A 20,603-nucleotide genomic window follows, 5' to 3' on the forward strand; every position below is an offset into this window, starting at 1 on the left:
GTAATAGACAAAGTCGAGTCATTTTGTAAGCCAAATCAGTCATTTTAATGTTTGCCACAGCATACAAATGGAACTGCAATCCTTGTAAACCTGCCAGATATATTGATGGATCAGTTGATGCAATTATAGATATATGCAGTGAGATCACTAGGTGTGGTGCGGAGTGGCACATGTGCTGACACCAGGCCAGGTTGATAAACAATAGAAGTAGATTTAAGGACCGCTGCAGACCATCTCAGTGTCAGTTGTCTCAGTTCGCTGATGAGTTCTATGTGCTCTCCAGTGAACTTATTTATCTCAACTTTGCAGTACTTGGCTATTTTCTGGACATTTGGACTTGAATATTTGGCTTGCACACAAATACGTTTATTTTCCTAACATGGTGCTGTCTCCATGTGAATGCAGGTCATGCATTCCATGAGTTAACTAATGGTGTGTGCATGCATTGACACAATGATACACTTTTGAATGGTTCCCAACTGGACTGACTTACCAGACTGACTTACAATGTTCTCCAGCACTAACATTTTAGTTATTCAGGAATATGCAGTGTATCTAAATAATACCCAACAGGTATCTGTCTCCAAAAGTCCTCATTTCTCTTTAGTCCAAAAAGAATCAGGATCTGTTATATCCTGTGGTTTATCTGTTCTTCATTGGTGTTCAAAGACCTTCTGTTGAAGAAATAGAAGGCACACAATAGTTGGAGTTAGGGTTCTTTGGAACTACAGTCCACTGTGTCTCAGAATAGGACTTACCAGGCCACTTTGCTGAGTGTTACAACCAAGATGGACAAGCAGTTTTCTTAGCTTTGGACACAACAGCTTAATCAATAGCACAAACTCATCCAGAAGCTGACAACTCCACCATGGTTATAATAGTACCTGGCAGTCCAGGATTTCCAGCCTTTTAATGTAGCTCAAGAGGGCTGGGAAGTGTTTAGCACTTCTTTTACAGGTCAGTGACATGAAGTGCCCTGAGAGACAGTGAAATTTTTTATTATGTACAAACCCACAGGCTTATAATCCTGTGCAAAAACTGGACCCTTTGTTTGAACTATCAATACTGCCCTTACCCACTATTAACTAACTTTTAAGTGAACATTTTGCAACAAAAATGTATATGATGGCTACTCACTTAAGAGTTCCTCCAACATTGTAAGGCAACATCAGACAGTTACATATAATGGCTCGTGGACCTTGCAGGACCTGAGTAGAAAATGAAAGTTTGTGTGTTCTTGCAAAAATTGTATGAAGAAAAATTAATATGTGAAGTACTGGTCATATTAGCAAAAGTTTTTGCAGTAGCATTAAGACAGTGATATCACTTCTTTAGCTGACGTTTTGCTTATTGCCTAGGCCCTCAAGATTTCACAAGCAGTTCAGGCTACCTTTTCCACAGAATATGATATATCAGAACTGTCATCTTAAATGGCAAATGCGACATGATCTAGTCCGCCAGATGACAAAATGCAAATGTCTCATGCAGTCCGGGTAGAAATGAAGCAGCCCTGCTTGACTGGTCAGGCAACAAGCACTGCATCATGACAGTTTTTGCACTCAGTCTCAGCAACATTTTTTGTGAACAGCCCAGTTGTCCTGATGGCTTTTCTTTACATGCTATATATAATTTCCTACATAACAATGATGTCTATTAACGATGTTTTTGTCAGTATCACATAACAGTGTTTGTCAGAGCTGACCAAGTCATCATCAGTCAAGTGCGGCAGTGAAAATAAACTTCACAAATTCAGTGGCAGGACAGTGCCACCTTACTCTGTTAGCAATGGTTTATCATATTCCAATTTTATTCCTTTTTTATGTGGGGAACTCAGTCTAATTATTAATCAGCCTATGTGTCTCTGATTGGGGTCTCCAGCCTTAAAACAAGTAGCAGCTAAGCTGTTGAGTTATGTTCATCCTGAATTTCTGATACTAGGCTGGGTAGTTGTGGAATTAATGTAAAAGCAAGTTATCAGAATCCTTCTTTGTAGTGGCAGAACCCTTGGCAGAAAAATAGTTTTGGCTTCAATACATATATAGTTTCTGGGTTTTCTATCCAACATTTGTAGATGTGGATCCTTTGTGTCTCCAATATGCCCCCTTATTTTCTACAGGCTTTAATTTTTCTGCCCACTTTGCACTAAAACAGTCGGTAATGGTAAAATTTTTCAGAACCCAGCCAATATCTTTGGCCTTTCAGGATGAAGTCAGAGTAGAACTTATCACTTAGAGTAGTTATAAGTGCTGTCCCAGATTCCTCATAGCAGTTGGGCATCACCTTTTACTTATTGTTAACACAGCAGGTGGTGCATTATGCCTTTGTGGGCGATTATCCACTCATGTCCCCTTCCACATCCTAATGATTTATTTTCAAATTTGGCAGGGGTGAGTATTACTCTAAGATTCAGCTTTCAGAATATTATTTTCAACTGCATTTGAATGAGGCTTCTAAAGCTATTCTAGTGTTAGATACTCCTTATGACCTCCATTAATATAACAGGTAACCTTTCAGTATTCCAAGTGCACCAGCAATCTTCCTGAAGTTTCTAGAACAAACTATTGCCAACATTCCATAATGTCTCTGTTATCTGGGTAATATATTAGGTTGATACTTAAGTTCATAGAATTTTTGTTTTGCATGTTGGTATCAAGGTTGATATAGGTTTATTTCTCAATTGTCATTTTTTATTTTTAGTTCACTTTTGCTATTTGAGTTTCCATTTTGTCATTTGGAGATAGTTAGTGGAGATGTGGACACTAGAAAATGGAAAAACAAGTGTAAAAATCAGAAAATTTCCAACATAGTCTGCTGTTTGAGTTTAGTCGAGGGGTGGCAACAGTGGAGCCACTGGAATCATTTGTGTCATTTGCAAGGATATTGTCATTAGACAGAGCATGGCAAGAAAATGGTCTTCTCATTCTGAGGAGGATCATTTTGACATTAATGACCCTCCATGTTCAGGAAGACCTTTGGGGTTTGATGACGATTGTTTAAATACATTAATCCATAATGATCCACATCAGTGTATTCGAGAACTGGTAAAAGTGATTAACTGTGATCATTCCACCAACCATGCCTATTCTTTATTGTTACTGATGACAAGAAATGGTGCTTTTTGGTGAACATAAGGAAAAGAAAGGAATGGTTGAGCCAAAAAAAAAAGCAACTACCTGTACAAAGACACGTGTGCCACCCACCCATATTCTGCTACACTGACAAAAAACACTATACAGGAGTTGGGTTGGGAAATCATTCTGCACCCACATTATTCATCTAATCATGTGCCCCCAGGTATTTTTTTTTAATCAAACAAACTTCAAGGAACTTCTTTCCAGATGAAAATGCACTCCAAACATGGCTCAATGAGTTCTTTGCCTCAAAACCACGTGATTTCTACAGTCACAGAATTGAAAAGTTACCCCAATGTTGGTAGACTGTTGCAAATAGTGAAGGAGAATATATTATTAATGACTAAAGCCTCTGTTATGTGCATCTGTTGTCTTCATTAAACTTACGGAAAAATGCTATGAACTTATGCACCACCCTAATAGTAGTGACAAGAAAAAGCCAAGAGGAGTATATATTGAATCTCCAGCAAATATTTTCAGTTCTTTTGAAAGCCAGGTTTAAGTGCTATTTATCCAAATGCTCCTTCTTTCAGCATTCTATTAATTGTGCAGGATATGCCATTAGCCTGGATTGCCTTGAATCAAAGTCAGAGAATGTGGTAGGTATCTCCCATATACCATTACCAAAATATTAAAGGATTTGCTAGTTTTTATGTGTGAGGTTACATATATGCCCAATGTATTCCCCCAAAATTGTGATGATAGCCCATGCATTGAATTAACTGTGTAGGAAAGTGATCCCTTCCCAGTGGTCCACAGATTGTCAACAAGCATTTGTAAGCTGAAGCAATGTCTCAAAACTGCTCCATGCATAACCTTATATCAGCCGCATTTTCCAACTGTCAGTCACTGATGTATCACCATACATCGCAGGGGCCATCCTGTTGCATACGTACCCACATAGCTTGGAACAGCCTTTCACATTCATTTCTAAGATGTTGACCACACCCCAACAAAAATTATTCACAGATAGAGAAGGAGGAATTGGCACTTACTTTTGATATCCAGAAGTTCTGTATGGTAAAAAATTTCATCTGGTCTCAGAGAATAGGTCATTGTTGTCCATATTTGGCCGAACGTCAGAGTTTCATGAGTGAATATCTCAGGAGTTACAATGGTGGGTACTTTTCTTTTCAAATAACCAGTATTCAATTAATTATCATATATCAGCTTAGCACACAAATGCTAATGTGCTGTCAGGATTCCCTTTGAGTCTGGATCATTAATTTGATAAGGAGGAGACTGTCTGGTTCCAGACTGATTCACAGTAAGACATTCTGGAGCAGCCACACATAAGGATCCACTATTCACCAATCATACAAATTGGCTGACTGCAAGCACTTCCTTCAGCAGCTTTTGTGGAATTTAGCTCTTGTTTCTTTTCTATGACAACAGGCCCTTACTCTTTCCAAATGCATCCTGTTGCTAAAACATGATGACTGCCAGGGTTGAGTAGGTGACTCAGGAGGTTCTGCACTTGGTATGTTGCAACTCCTGCATCACTTCCACTGGGACATTTCCAGAATGAAGAATATTGTCTAACAATATGTGTATTGATCAAACAATGGAAAATCCAGGATGGAATGTAAAAATTTTAAGAAAAGGAAAGTTGCTATGTACTATATAGCAGAGATACTGAGTTGCAAGGAGACACAACAAAAAGACTGTCGCTGTAATAGACCTAGATGCAAGACCTGTCCCATACATCTTCCCACCACCATGTACTCCTGTCCAGTCACAAACATCACCTATCCCATGAATAGCAGGGCTACCTGTGAAATCAGTCATTTGATCTACAAGCTAAGCTGCAACCACTCTGCTGCATTCTATGTGGGCATGATAACCAACAAGCTGTCTGTGTGGATTAATGACCACCAATAAACTGTGGCCAAGAAACAGGTGGACCACCCTGTTGCTGAGCACACTGCCCAACATGACATCCTTCATTTCAATGACTGCATTACAGCCTGTGCCATATGGATCCTTCCCACCAACACCAGCTTCTCTTAATTGCGCAGTTGGGGACTTTCCCTGAGATTTATCCTGGGTTCCCCTAACCCTCCTGGCCTCAAATTTCATTAGTCTTTGTTCTCACCCATCCACCCCGTTCCCTGTTCCCATTCCACCACTACAAGCTCTCCTTCCACCATCGCCTACAGTCGTTTTATACTACTGGCCATTAAAATTGCTACACCACAAAGATGACATGCTACAGACATGAAATTTAACTGAAAGGAAGAAGATGCTGTGATATGCAAATGATTAGCTTTTCAGAGCATTCACACAAGGTTGGCACTGGTGGCAACACCTACAACATGCTGACATGAGGAACGTTTCCAAGCAATTTCTCATACACAAACAGCAGTTGACAGGCATTGCCTGGTGAAACGTTGTTGTGATGCCTCGTGTAAGGAGGAGAAATGTGTATCATCACAATTCCGACTTTGATAAAGGTCAGATTGTAGCCTATCACAATTGTGGTTTATCGTATCGCGACATCGCTGCTTGCGTTGGTCAAGATCCAATGACTGTTAGCAGAATATGGAATCGGTGGGTTCAGGAGGGTAATCGGAACGCCGTGCTGGATCCCAATGGCCTCTTATCACTAGCAGTCAAGGTGACAGGCATCATGGCTGTAACGAATCATGCAGCCACGTCTCGATCCCTGAGTCAACAGATGGGGACATTTGCACGACAACAACCATCTGCACGAACAGTTTGATGACGTTTGCAGCAGCATGGACTATCAGCTCAGAGACCATGACTGTGGTTACCCTTGACGCTGCATCACAGACAGGAGCGCCTGCAATGGTGTACTCAACGACGAATCTGGGTGCACGAATGGCAAAATATCATTTTTTCGGATGAATCCAGGTTCTGTTTGCAGCATCATGATGGTTGCATCCGTGTTTGGCAACAGCGCGGTGAATGCACATTGGAAGTGTGTATTCATCATCACCATACTGGTGTATCACCTGGCATGATGGTATGGGGTGCCACTGGTTACACATCTCAGTCACCTCTTGTTCTCATTGACGGCACTTTGAACAGTGGACATTACATTTCAGATGTGTTACAAACCGTGGCTCTGCCCTTCATTCAATCCCTGCGAAGCCCTACATTTCAGCAGGATAATGCACAACCGCATGTTGCAGGTCCTGTACAGGCCTTTCTGGATACAGAAAATGTTTGACTGCTACCCTGACCAGCACATTCTCCAGATTTCTCACCAATTGAAAACATCTGGTCAGTGGTGTACACGCCATCCAAGCTCTGTTTGACTCAATGCCCAGGCATATCAAGGCCTTTATTACAGCCAGACGTGGTTGTTCTGGGTACTGATTTCTCAGGATCTATGCACCCAAATTGCGCGAAAATGTAATCACATGTCAGTTCTAGTGTAATATATTTGTCCAATGAATACCCGTTTATCATCTGCATTTCTTCTTGGTGTAGCAATTTTAATGGCCAGTAGTGTACTTCTCTTTTTTCCAATTCCCCCTCCCCCCCAACTCTCCCCTGCCCTCCGTCCAATCTCCCAACTGCACACAGCTGCTCTACTCTCTCTCCACCTCATCCCTGTGCACTCCCCAGCAGAACTTCACTGTCCCACACCCTACTATCCCGCCTCCTCCCCACCCCAGCCTCCTCCTTACCCCCACACAGTCACCACTCCCATCATGCGCTGGTGCTGCTTCTCATAGTGTGGCTTCAGTTGCCAGAGACTGCAGTAATGTGTGTGTGAGTTGCATTGTGTGTGTGTGCGTGTGTGTGTGTGAGTGTGAGTGTGTGGCTGAAAGTTTATTTGTGACATTCTTTTTGTTGTGCCTATCTGCAACTCAGCATCTCCACTATATGGTGAGTAGCAACTTTCCTTTTCGTAATATGTATATTGGCCAAATATAGATGAGGACATTGTGTGAGTGGCTCAAAAATGTCAGGGTTGTCAGTCACAGCAGTCGGCACCAAACCTATCAGCCATACCCTATGCCTATCCAGCTTTGGGATCAGATGCATGTAGATTTTGTAGGCCCATTCCATGGAGCCATCTGGTTGATTTTGATAGATAAATATTATCATCTACATCTACATCTACATCCACACTCCATAAGCCACCTGACGGTGTGTGGCGGATGGTACCCTGAGTACCTTTATCGGTTCTCCCTTCTATTCCAGTCTCGTATTGTTCGTGGAAAGAAGGATTGTTGGTATGCTTCTGTGTGGGCTCTAATCTCTCTGATTTTATCCTCATGGTCTCTTTACGAGATATACATAGGAGGGAGCAATATACTGCTTGACTCTTCGGTGAAGGTATGTTCTCGAAACTTCAACAAAAGCCCGTACCGAGCTACTGAGCATCTCTCTTGCAGAGTCTTCCACTGGAGTTTATCTATCATCTCCGTAATGTTTTCGCGATTACTGAATGATCCTGTAATGAAGCACACTGCTCTCCGTTGGATCTTCTCTATCTCTTCTATCAACCCTATCTGGTATGAATCCCACACTGCTGAGCAGTATTCAAGCAGTGGGTGAACAAGCGTACTGTAACGTACTTCCTTTGTTTTCGGATTGCATTTCCTTAGGATTCTTCCAACGAATCTCAGTCTGGCATCTGCTTTACCAACAATCAACTTTATATGATCATTCCATTTTAAATCACTCCTAATGCCTACTCCCAGATAATTTATGGAATTAACTGTTTCCAGTTGCTGACCTGCTGTTTTGTAGCTAAATGATAAGGGATCTATCTTTCTATGTATTCACAGCACATTACACTTGTCTACATTGAGATTGAATAGCCATTCCCTGCACCATGCGTCAATTCGCTGCAGATCCTCCTGCATTTCAGTACAATTTTCCGCTGTTACAACCTCTCGATATACCACAGCATCATCCGCAAAAAGCCTCAGTGAACTTCTGATGTCATCCACAAAGTCATTTATGTATATTGTGAATAGCAACAGTCCCACGACACTCCCCTGAAGCACACCTGAAATCACTCTTACTTCGGAAGACTTCTCTCCATTGAGAATGACATGCTGTGTTCTGCTATCTAGGAACTCCTCAATCCAATCACACAATTGGTCTGATAGTCCATATGCTCTTACTTTGTTCATTAAACGACTGTGGGGAACTGTATCGAACGCCTTGTGGAAGTCAAGAAACACGGCATCTACGTGTGAACCTGTGTCTATGGCCCTCTGAGTCTCGTGGACGAATAGTGCAAGCTGGGTTTCACACAACCGTCTTTTTCGAAACCCATGCTGATTCCTACAGAGTAGATTTCTAGTCTCCAGAAAAGTCATTATACTCGAACCTAATACGTATTCCAAAATTCTACAACTGATCGATGTTAGAGATATAGGTCTATAGTTCTGCACATCTGTTCGACGTCCCTTCTTGAAAATGGGGATGACCTGTGCCCTTTTCCAATCCTTTGTAATGCTACACTCTTCTAGAGACCGATGGTACACTGCTGCAAGAAGGGGCGCAAGTTCCTTCGCGTACTCTGTGTAAAATTGAACTGGTATCCCATCAGGTCCAGCGGATTTTCCTCTTTTGAGCAATTTTAATTGTTTCTGTATCCCTCTGTCGTCTATTTCGATATCTACCATTTTGTCATCTGTGTGACAATCTAGAGAAGGAACTACAGTGCAGTCTTCCTCTGTGAAACAGCTTTGGAAAAAGACATTTAGTATTTTGGCCTTTAGTCTGTCATCCTCTGTTTCAGTACCATTTTGGTCACAGAGTGTCTGGACATTTTGTTTTGATTCACCTACCGCTTTGACATAAGACCAAAATTTCTTAGGATTTTCTGCCAAGTCAGTACACAGAACTTTTCTTTCAAATTCATTGAACACCTCTCACATAGCCCTCCTCACATTACATTTCGCTTCACGTAATTTTTGTTTGTATGAAAGGCTTTGGCTATGTTTATGTTTTCTGTGAAGTTCCCTTTGCTTCCGCAGCAGTTTTCTAACTCAGTTGTTGTACCATGGTGGCTCTTTTCCATCTCTTACAATCTTGCTTGGCACATACTCATCTAATGCATATTGTACGATGGTTTTGAACTTTGTCCACTGATCCTCAACACTATCTGTACTTGAGACAAAACTTTTGTGTTGAGCCATCAGGTACTCTGTAATCTGCTTTTTGTCACTTTTGCTAAACAGAAAAATCTTCCTACCTTTTTTAATATTTCTATTTACGGCTGAAATCATCGATGCAGTAACTGCTTTGTGATCGCTGATTCCCTGTTCTGCATTAACTGTTTCAAATAGTTCGGGTCTGTTTGTCACCAGAAGGTCCAATACGTAGTTGCCATGAGTCGGTTCTTTGTTTAACTGCTCAAGGTAGTTTTCAGATAAAGCACTTAAAAAAATTTCACAGGATTCTTTGTCCCTGCCACCAGTTATGAACGTTTGAGTCTCCCAGTCTATATCCGGCAAATTAAAATCTCCACCCAGAACTATAACATGGTGGGGAAATCTACTCGAAATATTTTCCAAACTATCCTTCAGGTGCTCAGCCACAACAGCTGCTGAGCCAGGGGGCCTATAGAGAAATCCAATTACCATGTCGGAGCCTGTTTTAACCATGACCTTCACCCAAATTATTTCACATTTCGGATCTCCGTCAATTTCTTTCGATTCTATTGCACTTCTTATCGCTATAAACACGCCTCCCCCTTCACTGTCCAGCCTGTCTCTGAGGTATACATTCCAATCTGAGTTTAGGATTTCATTACTGTTTATGTCTGGTTTCAGCCAACTTTCTGTCCCTAGTACTATATGGGCATTGTGACCGTTTATTAATGAGAGAAGTTATGGGATCATTTCCTATATGTAATAAAAATGCAATAGACTATGATGGAAAATACTACTAAGGCCCTTGCAATTACTTTTTCTAATGAAGGAGCTCCATAATCTCTTTTCACAAATAATGGACTGCAGTTTACTCCCATGGTATTTTAACAGTTTTGCACCCACAATGGAATAAGCATGCTACCACATCTCCATTTTACCCTGCATGTAATGACATCGTAGAATGTTTAGTGAGAATGTTTAAGATGCGGATGGAAAAATTTTGATGTCCACTCCTATCTGTACTGTACTTATGTCCTTTTTATCCTTAAACTGGGCAATGCCATTCTAAGATCAAAACCCAGCAGACCTTTAAGATGGGTGCTCGCATCTTTCCTTGCCTGATTTGGTGCAGCTTCATCATCACAAGAAGAAGAAGAAGAAGAAGAAGAAGAAGAAGAAGAAGAAGAAGAAGGGGTGTGCACATTTGGACATATGCCTAGCTGGATATGTGGTTCCATCTACACTCAGCAAGGCTGCCAGCTGGTCTTGGTGAACACACTTAAGAAGTCTTATGGACTGGTGGTATAACCAGCTCTGTTTGCAACATTCAGGGCAAACTTTGGATTTGCCACACCAATGGGGACAGCCCATGTTGCCCACTCCTAGGACAGACTAAAGCAGGCACATGGACTATAGCCAACATCCCGGGATGCAGATGCCAAGCATTTATGATTCTCCAACTGCCATCCATGACTCCTAAGAATCTGGACCTTGATGACATCACAGGAGGGCCTAAATCTGTGCCAGGTCTGATGTCAGACCCACAGCCCTCTCTAGAACCAGCACCAAGGTGTGGTCTCACCTACCATTACCTCCTGCATCTCTGATGTCAGATCCGGGAACTGTTCCTCAGCCACCAGCAGCATCAACAGCCACACTCTGGCCTCTGCAGCAAGCCATGTTCATCTCATTCTCCCCCACTACAGCTCGGATGATTCTGGCCCTATGGCCCAACTCAAGGTGGGAGGAATCTTGTAATCCCACATCCATATTGATGGATCAGTTGATATAATTGTGCATGCGTAGAGTGAGGCCACTAGGGTGCCATAGAGCAATACATCCACTGGTGCCGAGTCACATGGGTAAAGGACAGTGGCAAACATAAGCACTGCCATGGCCTGTATTGGCCACATTTGGCTCAGTTCACTGTCGTGTAGCACATGCTCTCTGGTGGACTTATTTACATGGACCTTGTGATATTTGATTATGTTATAGACACTGATTTGGACTTAGTTATTCTCTCCTTTGACATCTGGCTTGCACATGGACATGTCCATTTTTCTAATATATGATGATTCTCCATTTGACCGCAGATTGTGCTGTCTGTGAGAGAACTGACACTTTATGCATGCATCGAGAGAGCTGTTTGTATTTGAATGCTTCTGTGTTGGACAAATGTATAGTGTTCTCCAGTATTAAAATTTGATTTATTCAGTAGATCTCCATATTATTTTAATGACTAAGAGGTATTCACCTCCAGAAGTCTTTGTTTCTGTTTAGTTCAAGAAGAGTAAGGATCTATTATATTCTGTGATTTATCTATACTTAATCAGCATAGCACCTGTGTTGTTGAAGAAGCAGACTTGCAACACTAGGTTTTATGAAAGATAAAGAATACTATGCCCACCATTCTAGTCTACTTTTCAATATTTTATTGCTTGGGAAGGTACACAAAACATACCAGAGTAACAAGTAATAGGTGTGCCATTGTAAGCATCCTTCTTAAGCACATCCCAAGAAAAGTAACTGAATATTGCAAAATTGTCACAGAAGTATCAATTCAGAAATTTCTGATCACCAACACAACTGCAGTTGATTCAGAGAGAAATGAGAGCTACAGAAATGTCAGTGGGAAAATGGATGAAACAGTCTGGTATTACCTCATGTGCAAACTAGACAAGATGCTTTGCCCCGTGTAGGCAACTAAGGCACTGCCGATAGTGAAAGCCAAGTTCTCTGAATGAAGATCCTCATCATTTCTGGTACATCCTCAAAATGAGAAGTGTGTAGCTGAGATACCACATTGACAACATAGATACAATGAAGGAAAAAGAACCAAAACAGCAACAGATTTTGTTGATCATTTTCTGAGCTCCCATAACAGGTATCACAAAACTTGTGGTGTTTTATGACCTCCCTAGGGTATGTATTTGTATTGGTGCTGATGGGTTAAGGAAATATTAAAATGCTACAGAATTAATGCTATCGAAAGGACAAGTCACGTGATAAAACACCTAATCCCCACAACAGGTGGGACTCTCGCATCCTGAAGTCTGAGTGACATACCCCACTGTTCTAACCTTCCCCAACCCATCCCTCTTTACTCTCCAATGAATGAGCTAATAGTTCTGAAAGTTGGGCTATATTTTGGTATTTCATGTGTTTTGAAATGATTGCAATTTCGACATGTTTATTTTCAAGCACTGTGGGATGTTGTAACCCACTCAATAATATAATGTGTGGTAATGTGTGGTGTTGTGAATTTATATGCTGTTCCATATACCATACACATTAGAAAATTTATGTGATCCAGATTTCTCCCAGGTAACTCTGACAGAATAATTTATGATACACTATTTAAACTAATCCTTATTCACTTAAAACTTCACAGATACATTCAAAATTTTCAAACTGACATCTGCGATAAAATATTATCTTTCAGATTAAATGTACAGAAACATAAATTCCTATATCTGCATACTATATAAAGTAAGCAGTAACAAATATCATTATTAACTGATTATAGGACCAACTACAAAACTATATACAGGTTTCTGTGCCTTTACAACTACTACTCTGTCATTAAAGGTATCCAGGTGTTTGCACTACAGCCCAGGAGGAAACAAACTACAGATATTCTACTGTAGATGTATTTATTCTTTCACATATACTCTCTGGCCCTTTCCAGCTAAGAGCCATGGGTATGTCATATTTTTCTGGAAGCAAAAATTTTGTTGAATGTAAACTTATGCCTTATAAATTTCTGGCAGGGATTTGATGCTTTAAATTACATGAGGAATTATTTACAACGAATATAAAGAATATGTACAGTAAGTACTAGATCCCATACAAAAAAAGTATAGTAGTGGATCCACAAAAATGTGCTTTTAATATCTTAGGTTTATGTATCTTCCTAGTAATTGCTCACACTATGTGTGCATTTTTTTTCTTGTAGATCTGTTTTATATTGTCTTCAAAGAGCATACGTCATCCTTTTATTTCCTTTAATATGTTATGTATATTATAGAACAAAACCTGCCAACTTGATCAGGAATACTCACTGACAGTTTGAGCAGGTCATCCCTTATACATTAATTCTGATACTCTTATGTTGTATGCTAGTGTAAGTACTTGTTGTACTGACACAATGGTGTCTCTCCACGAATGGCTCTTCAAGAGAAAATGATCAGCCGAAGAATTTCCTTGAACTTATAATGAAAGTATTGGTTAATGCTTTAAAAAAAAAATACATGAAACACTATTGTTTGTGATGTGCTTTTACATCCATTTCTAAAACTTATTTCCAATCATTTATAATGCTTTACCATTTTTCACTCTTCATATGTTAAAGGGCAGTAAAATCATTTTTTTTTCCTTTTGTACTTTATGGCTAATTCTGTGGTATCTAGCAACACTAAAAATTCTTTCTTGTTTATTAATTTGAACCTACTTGTTGAATGATGTTATACCAAACTGTAAGTATTAACATATTTGTTGAATGAAACCTACAAAAAGTGATTTTCATTTTACCTTCAGGAAAAGAAGCCTAATGCCTCTGAATGCAATGAAATGGGAACTCTTGTATGTGGGAACTGTGCATGCAATTCAGGTAGATTTGGAGAAAGGTGTGAATGCAATGGTACAGATATTTTAGATGATGAAGAAGTTTGTCGTAGCAGCAACTCCTCTGAAATTTGTTCAGGACGAGGACGATGCATTTGTGGAAAGTGTTACTGTGAAGAAAAAGAGGTAATGGTCTTTCATGTACACCAAACGCTGTAAAATGTCTGTAACCTAATGTTTATGCCAGTAACATATTTGACAATAATAACTCCAACAACAAATCACTGATATCTCAAATTTAATAGTTTAAACTATAATGGGTGCCATTCAGGATATCATTTAAATTTCTTTTAGTGACACACTTCATAAAAGAAGTACTTGTTCCAAAGGTTGGTTTGAACTATACAGTGCCTTACTAGACATGTCCTTTTTTATGTGGTATGCTCTTGCCTCCCAGCAACATGAAAACTGATGCACCCAATCAGTTGTATAGGAATTTGCAATTTAATATGTACTCCAAACCATGATTCTTTTTCCATATATAAGGCATTGCCAATGGTGAACAAACTCCAACTGTCAGAAATATGTTAGATATAGAGTACTGAAAATAATGTTGTGATTGAAGTGGAGGAAAGTGTATTAACATATATTAATATAAGGGGCAGGGAAATGAGACATTGGGAAAAAAGTTAGTAAACTGTTTATTATTAAAAAAGTAACCTTTATGATCATAACTACATTTATCCCACTGTGAGACAAGACTGTCAGTGCCTTCATGGAAAAACGTTTGCAGTTGCTTATGCAACCATAATTATCTGAAGCAAATTGACAGCCATGAATGTCTTTCTTCACAGCTCCAAAAATACGGAAATCACATGGGGAGAGATTGCGACTCTATGGAAGATGTGTAAGGGGTTCCCAGTGGAACTTCTGCAAAGTAGTCAAAACAATTTTGACAACATGTATGCCATGAGGAAAGACATTTGTGCTCATCGATTTGCTTCGGACAAAGAGGTGCATGCTTGGGTACAATCGTCATTCAACAGGCAACTGCAAACATTTTTCCATGAAGGCACTGACCATCTTGTCTCACAGTGGGGTAAATTTATTAACAGCTATAGTGATTTGACATAATAAATGGTTTACTTAGTTTTTCCATCTGTCTTGTTTTCAATTGACTGCAACTTATAAAAATCAATCATCCTATTATCTAGAGGTCAGCAAGTAATCATACAAACAAATAGACAATGTGACCAGATAGTTACTTACCTGGAGTTTCCATTGTTTAATAGATAAAGTGATACTTTTTTAAATAAATCGATATGTTTCACATCTTAATGAGGTTTCATTTCATTACCCTCATCAGTGAATAAAAATAATTAAGTTGTTGACAGTATTAACAAGCAATAAAAAGCTTGAAACCTAAAATGTCAGCAGGATTAGATGAAGTACCACAGTCTTATTGTAAGCAAGTCTGCTCCACAGATTGCAAGGCCCTTGTCATACATAGCCAACTTATCATTTAGTGAAGTGCAGCTTTGGGGTAGTATATCTGTGCCTTGGCACCACTACTATGGCAGAGAAAGAAAGAGAAATGTAGAGGAACTGCACATAAAACATTGTTCCTGAGTATGTGTTCCATGAGTTGTGCAGCACATGCTCTCATGGTAGTTTTCTGAAGCTTAGAGCCAACTCCAGATTGACCTGTTTACTCCTGTAAGTGCTGTGTATAGAGGCTAGAGCATCTGTCTACAATGTTCCTATGGAAGAGGAAGAGCTAAGATTGCTCAGATGCAGAGCTTGTGTCCTATTCTGTTAGAGAACAGTAATGCAAAGAACCTACAAAAGCATAATTCTGCCATCTAGTGACAATGGTAGAATACATCTTAGGCTGAGCCTTCCTTTAATGCAGTGTTGTCATCTTGCTGCAAGTTAATGATAATGCATTTGGAATCACAAACTAATGCTTAATTATATTGAACACAGAAATAATACACTTAAACTTTCTTATGAATAAAAATATATGGTTTTGAATATAATTATGCCATTAGATTTTGAAACTAAGAGGCACCATTTCAATATTTGTGTGTTTCACAGCAGTATGGTTATTGGTACAGAACAAAAAACTAACATATTCACCATGTGTTGTGCCTGTGCCATCTAGGTTACACTGGTTGAGTACAAAACCACAGTCAAGTATTCATGTTTGTGTAATATAGTTCAGTCCAAAGATGTTGTACTTCATTGTGAGGTCAGGTAATGAAAACAGTATAGATGTGTGTAGAGTGTTTTCTTTAAGTGAAAATTCAGTTGCATGTGGAAGTTACAAACAAGAACGAGGGAAATGAGTCACTAAAAATTCAACTGAGTAACAGGATTCTCAGTGAAAAAATTCAGCTAAAAATACCAGGCAGGCCACTCCTTAATCTGCAGCAGCAAACAAAAAATTGATGCTATAATTCAGTTCAGAAATTTACCAAAAGAATAAATGAATTTGTGGCTGTGAGGAAAATGTTGCTGTTTTATGTTCTTCTTGCATATTGTTTGTGGTAGATTTTCATTGGTATAAGACTGGAATAGCTGATATTGTGCATATATGATCTAAAATGAAAGTGCATGAAATGTTAAATTTTGTGACATGTGAACAATGTTCTGAGTCTTTCATTTCTAGGCAAAATGAAAATTCAGCAGAAATCAGATTCCCCATATAAGTAAATGATTAACAGCTACAATAAACAATAAGGGCATTTTTTCCTGAACTATTTCAGTTTTGTGTGGAATTGGATAAAGATCCTCAGTCAAGCATTAGTACTCAAAGGCATTTCTAAAAAATGGTTCAAATGGCTCTGAGAACTATGGGACTTAATATCTGAGGTCATCAGTCCCCTAGACTTAGAACTACTTAAACCTAACTAACCTAAGAACATCACACACATCATGCCCAAGACAGGATTCAAACCTGCGGCCATAGCACCAGTGCAGTTCCGGACTGAAGTGCCTAGAACAGCTCGGGCACGACCGCTGGCAAAGGCATTTCTAAAACTCCAGAATGAACTACTGTGATACATGTTGATGGTGTACAGCAAGGAAATTCATAAGGAAATAAAACATGCAGATAATGGAATAATCATTGATGTAACCACAGATGTATCTTGCGAATTTCAATTGATTAGTGTTTTGCAATAAATTGTTAATTGAAAACCCATAAAAGGTATTGGAACTCTGTTGACCCAGAAAGAATGCTCTTACTATCTCAGAACATATTCTGAAAGAAATTGAACTTTTAATTGGTGATGATTGAATGAAACTAATGGCTCAGAGTTATGATGGTGCAAATGTTATGTATGGCAAGTCAAATTGGGTGCAGAAATTAATAAAAGACAAATATCCTAATGCAAACTGTATCCACTGCAATGCAGACCAGTTCAACCTTGTAATGTCTGTGGCAGCCTCTATTAACTGCAAGGCCAGCATCTTTTTTGCACATATTTCAGGTATTCTTCTTTTAAAATTTGTCACGGAGATCACTGCTTATTTACAAAAGCTTGGCCCATATGTCCATCACAAGATGGAATTATCATTCACATGTAGCAAAAGATGTTTACGATAACAGGCAAGACCATATTTATTATTGTCTCGGAAGTCATTGAAACAAGTAAGAGCATAAAAATGTCATCTACTATTGACAAACCTGATTCATACAAATATAGACTGCAAGATGAGGGCTTCATTTTCTGTCTATAGTTTTTACATAACATAACACCTCATGCAGACATAATCAGTTTTAAAACATACATAACTGAACCAATTAAAGCAAAACAACAAATTTATAACTTTGAAATGGTAATGCAAAACATCAGAGATAACATTGACTCCATTGAAAATGGTGAAACAATGCCTGCCAACAGACCACGGGCTGCTGATGATTATAAAAATGGATATGCATTAGAGGTGTGCAGTGCCATCCTTTCTGAAATACAATTACATTTCCAGTTCACTGGACACCTCATTACAACCAATTTTTTGATGTAAATCAGTTTGACAAATAGACAGCAAATTTTCTAGACAAATACCTTGAGATTGGAAGCAGAAGTTAACAAAAGGATACTACAGAGCAATGCAATTTACCAGTGTGTGGTGGGCTTAGTCTAGGGAATGGAGGTGCCAATGAAGTGTAAGGAAGTGCTATACAACACATGCGTTACATCCATACTGACATATGCATTGTAGACCAGGACAATGACAAGAAGAGATGAGAGTAGAATCCAAGCCAGTGAAATAAAACACCTAAGAAGTATGAGAAGAGACAAAGTGAGAAATGAAGACATTAGGAACAAAATTTGCAGTAGAGAAGCTGAATGGGAGAACTGAGAAGAACAGGTTAAAATTATTTTGACATGTAAAGAGAATGAAAGATTACCAAAATGAATGATGGAGGCCAAGTTTGAGAGCAAGAGGGAGGCCCAGAGTAAGATGGATTGACTCAATAAAGATCAGTCTAAGAAGGAATCTGGACTGGAACAAAACTGTTCTAGATGAAGAAAGGTGGAAAGACAGGGGAAAGTGGAAAAGTACCACAGATGTCCCAACCCAGCCTGATTCTGGATAAAGGGGAAACAAAGGTGAAGATGAAATACCTTGAGATTATGCACACACATTCATTTCTGGAGAAAAGAAAGTTGAAGGGAGACCTTCAAATTTTCTGTGTTAGGCCTGCATTGAAAGCAATTTCCAGTACAGTACTGTCTATAATGACCGCCTCGTCTCCTCCTCCTCCAGTACAATTCCACTTCTTTTACTGATTCTAGAGGTTGAGCGTAAACTGATAATCATGATACCTATCTCAACATCATTAGCTGAGTCGTACTTTTCAGTGCTCAAGAGGATGAAAATATTTCTACAACACACTATGAAAGAAGAACATCTGAGTCCCATAGGGGTACTATCTTGTGAAAAATCATTCATGTGAAAAACTGAAATTTTCAAGTAAAAATAAAAAAAAAGATTGATTTATTTGCCCACGAAAGGATTTTCAGTACCATTCCTACTAATTATTGCAAAGCTTGTCTCCCAAATTCATGAAGCTGCTGCTTTTGGTGATTACAATGCCTTTAGTTTTAAATGTTGGTGAGGGTAATATGAGCACACACGTACATGCATTTGCGTGTACGAGAGATATTTTTTGTAGTTGCTGTTACAATTTATTTTCAATGCATACATGAGAAAAAGAAACAACTTCTTTCTCCTGCCCCCCCCCCCCCCCCCCCCCCCCTGCCCTGCTCTCTCTCTCTCTCTCTCTCTCTCCATTTGTGAAACTGTATACAAATGCTTCCCAACACCGTCTCCCAGAATATATGGAACACTTATTATGCATAAGAAGAGCGCCATTGTAGTAAACATTTACTTGTGTTTCTCATACATTTTGTTTCTTTGATCCAGTATATTATGAAATATAGTAATTATTGCCGAGATTGTCTTATATGTTCGATGCTACCACATGAAGTTGATAAACATATTATTTTTGGCACTGCCAACAGCAGCCCTCAGTGCTTGCCACTGATTGCCTGAGAAGCCGAATGTCTCTAAAGTGAATTTGTTGTTTAAAAGTGGCAACAAGTACAAACCAATAATCAGTATAGCTTCTAGGCAGATGTATACACAGAAAGAACAGTACTATGTTGCACTTAACAAATAATCAAAAGACCAGGGAAAGAAACAATAGCATAGTAGAAGTAAACTTAGATTTCTCCAAAGCATTAGATACTGTCAATCATGATACCCTTTTACAAAAATTGGAAGTGTTATGTATTCGTGCAGCAGTAAGAAAGTTGTTTGAATCATACCTACAAAACCGAACACAGCTCATAGGACTGATGCCACCTCACTCCAACCATATAATCCATTCAAAAAGAACCACAAGGTAGTATTCTAAGTCACAAATTATTTCTTGTCTATATAAATTACATTCACACCTCGAATAGTGCAGCCAGTGTCATACTATTTGCTGATGGTACTGGAGTGATAATAAGTGCATCAAAGCAATTGCTGAATACAACTACTGATCAAGTTCTTAAGTATGTTCACTTTTGTCTGAATGCAAACAGCTTGACATTAAATGTAAATAAAACAAATTACATGAAATTTGGGAAAATAAGTCGAAGGTATCTGGTATTGGGGTACAAAACCATAGCAGAGTAACATCTGTAAAATTGCTGAGGATTCATTTTAATGAAAACTTAAGTTTTAATGATTGTGCAATAAAACTTGCACACAAACTCAGTTCATCATGTTTTGCTCTTAGAAGTATGGCAAACATTTGTACCTCACAGGGTGCCACAATGGAATATTTTGGCTGTTTTCAGTCTTTTGCAACTTACAGAGTAACATTTTAGGACTCCACCACTTGCCACCTAAAACAATTTTTTTCCTTACAGAAGAAGACCAAATACAGAGTAACATTTTAGGACTCCACCACTTGCCACCTAAAACAATTTTTTTCCTTCCAGAAGAAGATCCAAATAAATATTTCATAGTCATCCACAGAGACAGGGCAGACCCATGTTGTCCTTACAATGTATTTTATATGTTGGGGTCCAACTTGCATGTTTTCAGACAAGTGCTGACTCTCATAGCCACAATATCCAAAATAGCACAGCACTCCATACTCAGCACATAAAAAAAACACACACACACAAAAAGGCATGTGGCCCATATTGGCATTAAACTTTACAACAAGCAGCCAATCAACATAAGTCAATTAGATGATAGAATTAAATTTAATGCATAGTTTAAAAAAAAATTCTATGCTAACAATGATTTTACT

General features: G+C 39.0%; 1 protein-coding gene across 1 annotated transcript in view; it reads left to right on the forward strand.

Annotated features, from left to right (window-relative positions):
* LOC124605976 (integrin beta-PS-like) overlaps positions 1-20,603 on the forward strand; it is a 183,033-nt gene that overhangs the window by 139,418 nt on the left and 23,012 nt on the right. Inside the window, exon 9 of the mRNA XM_047137941.1 lies at positions 13,754-13,966. Coding sequence (XP_046993897.1) covers positions 13,754-13,966 — 213 coding nt within the window. The remainder of the gene's footprint in view (positions 1-13,753; positions 13,967-20,603) is intronic.

Source organism: Schistocerca americana, chromosome 3 (assembly GCF_021461395.2).
Source record: "Schistocerca americana isolate TAMUIC-IGC-003095 chromosome 3, iqSchAmer2.1, whole genome shotgun sequence".
Classification (NCBI taxonomy): domain Eukaryota; kingdom Metazoa; phylum Arthropoda; class Insecta; order Orthoptera; family Acrididae; genus Schistocerca; species Schistocerca americana.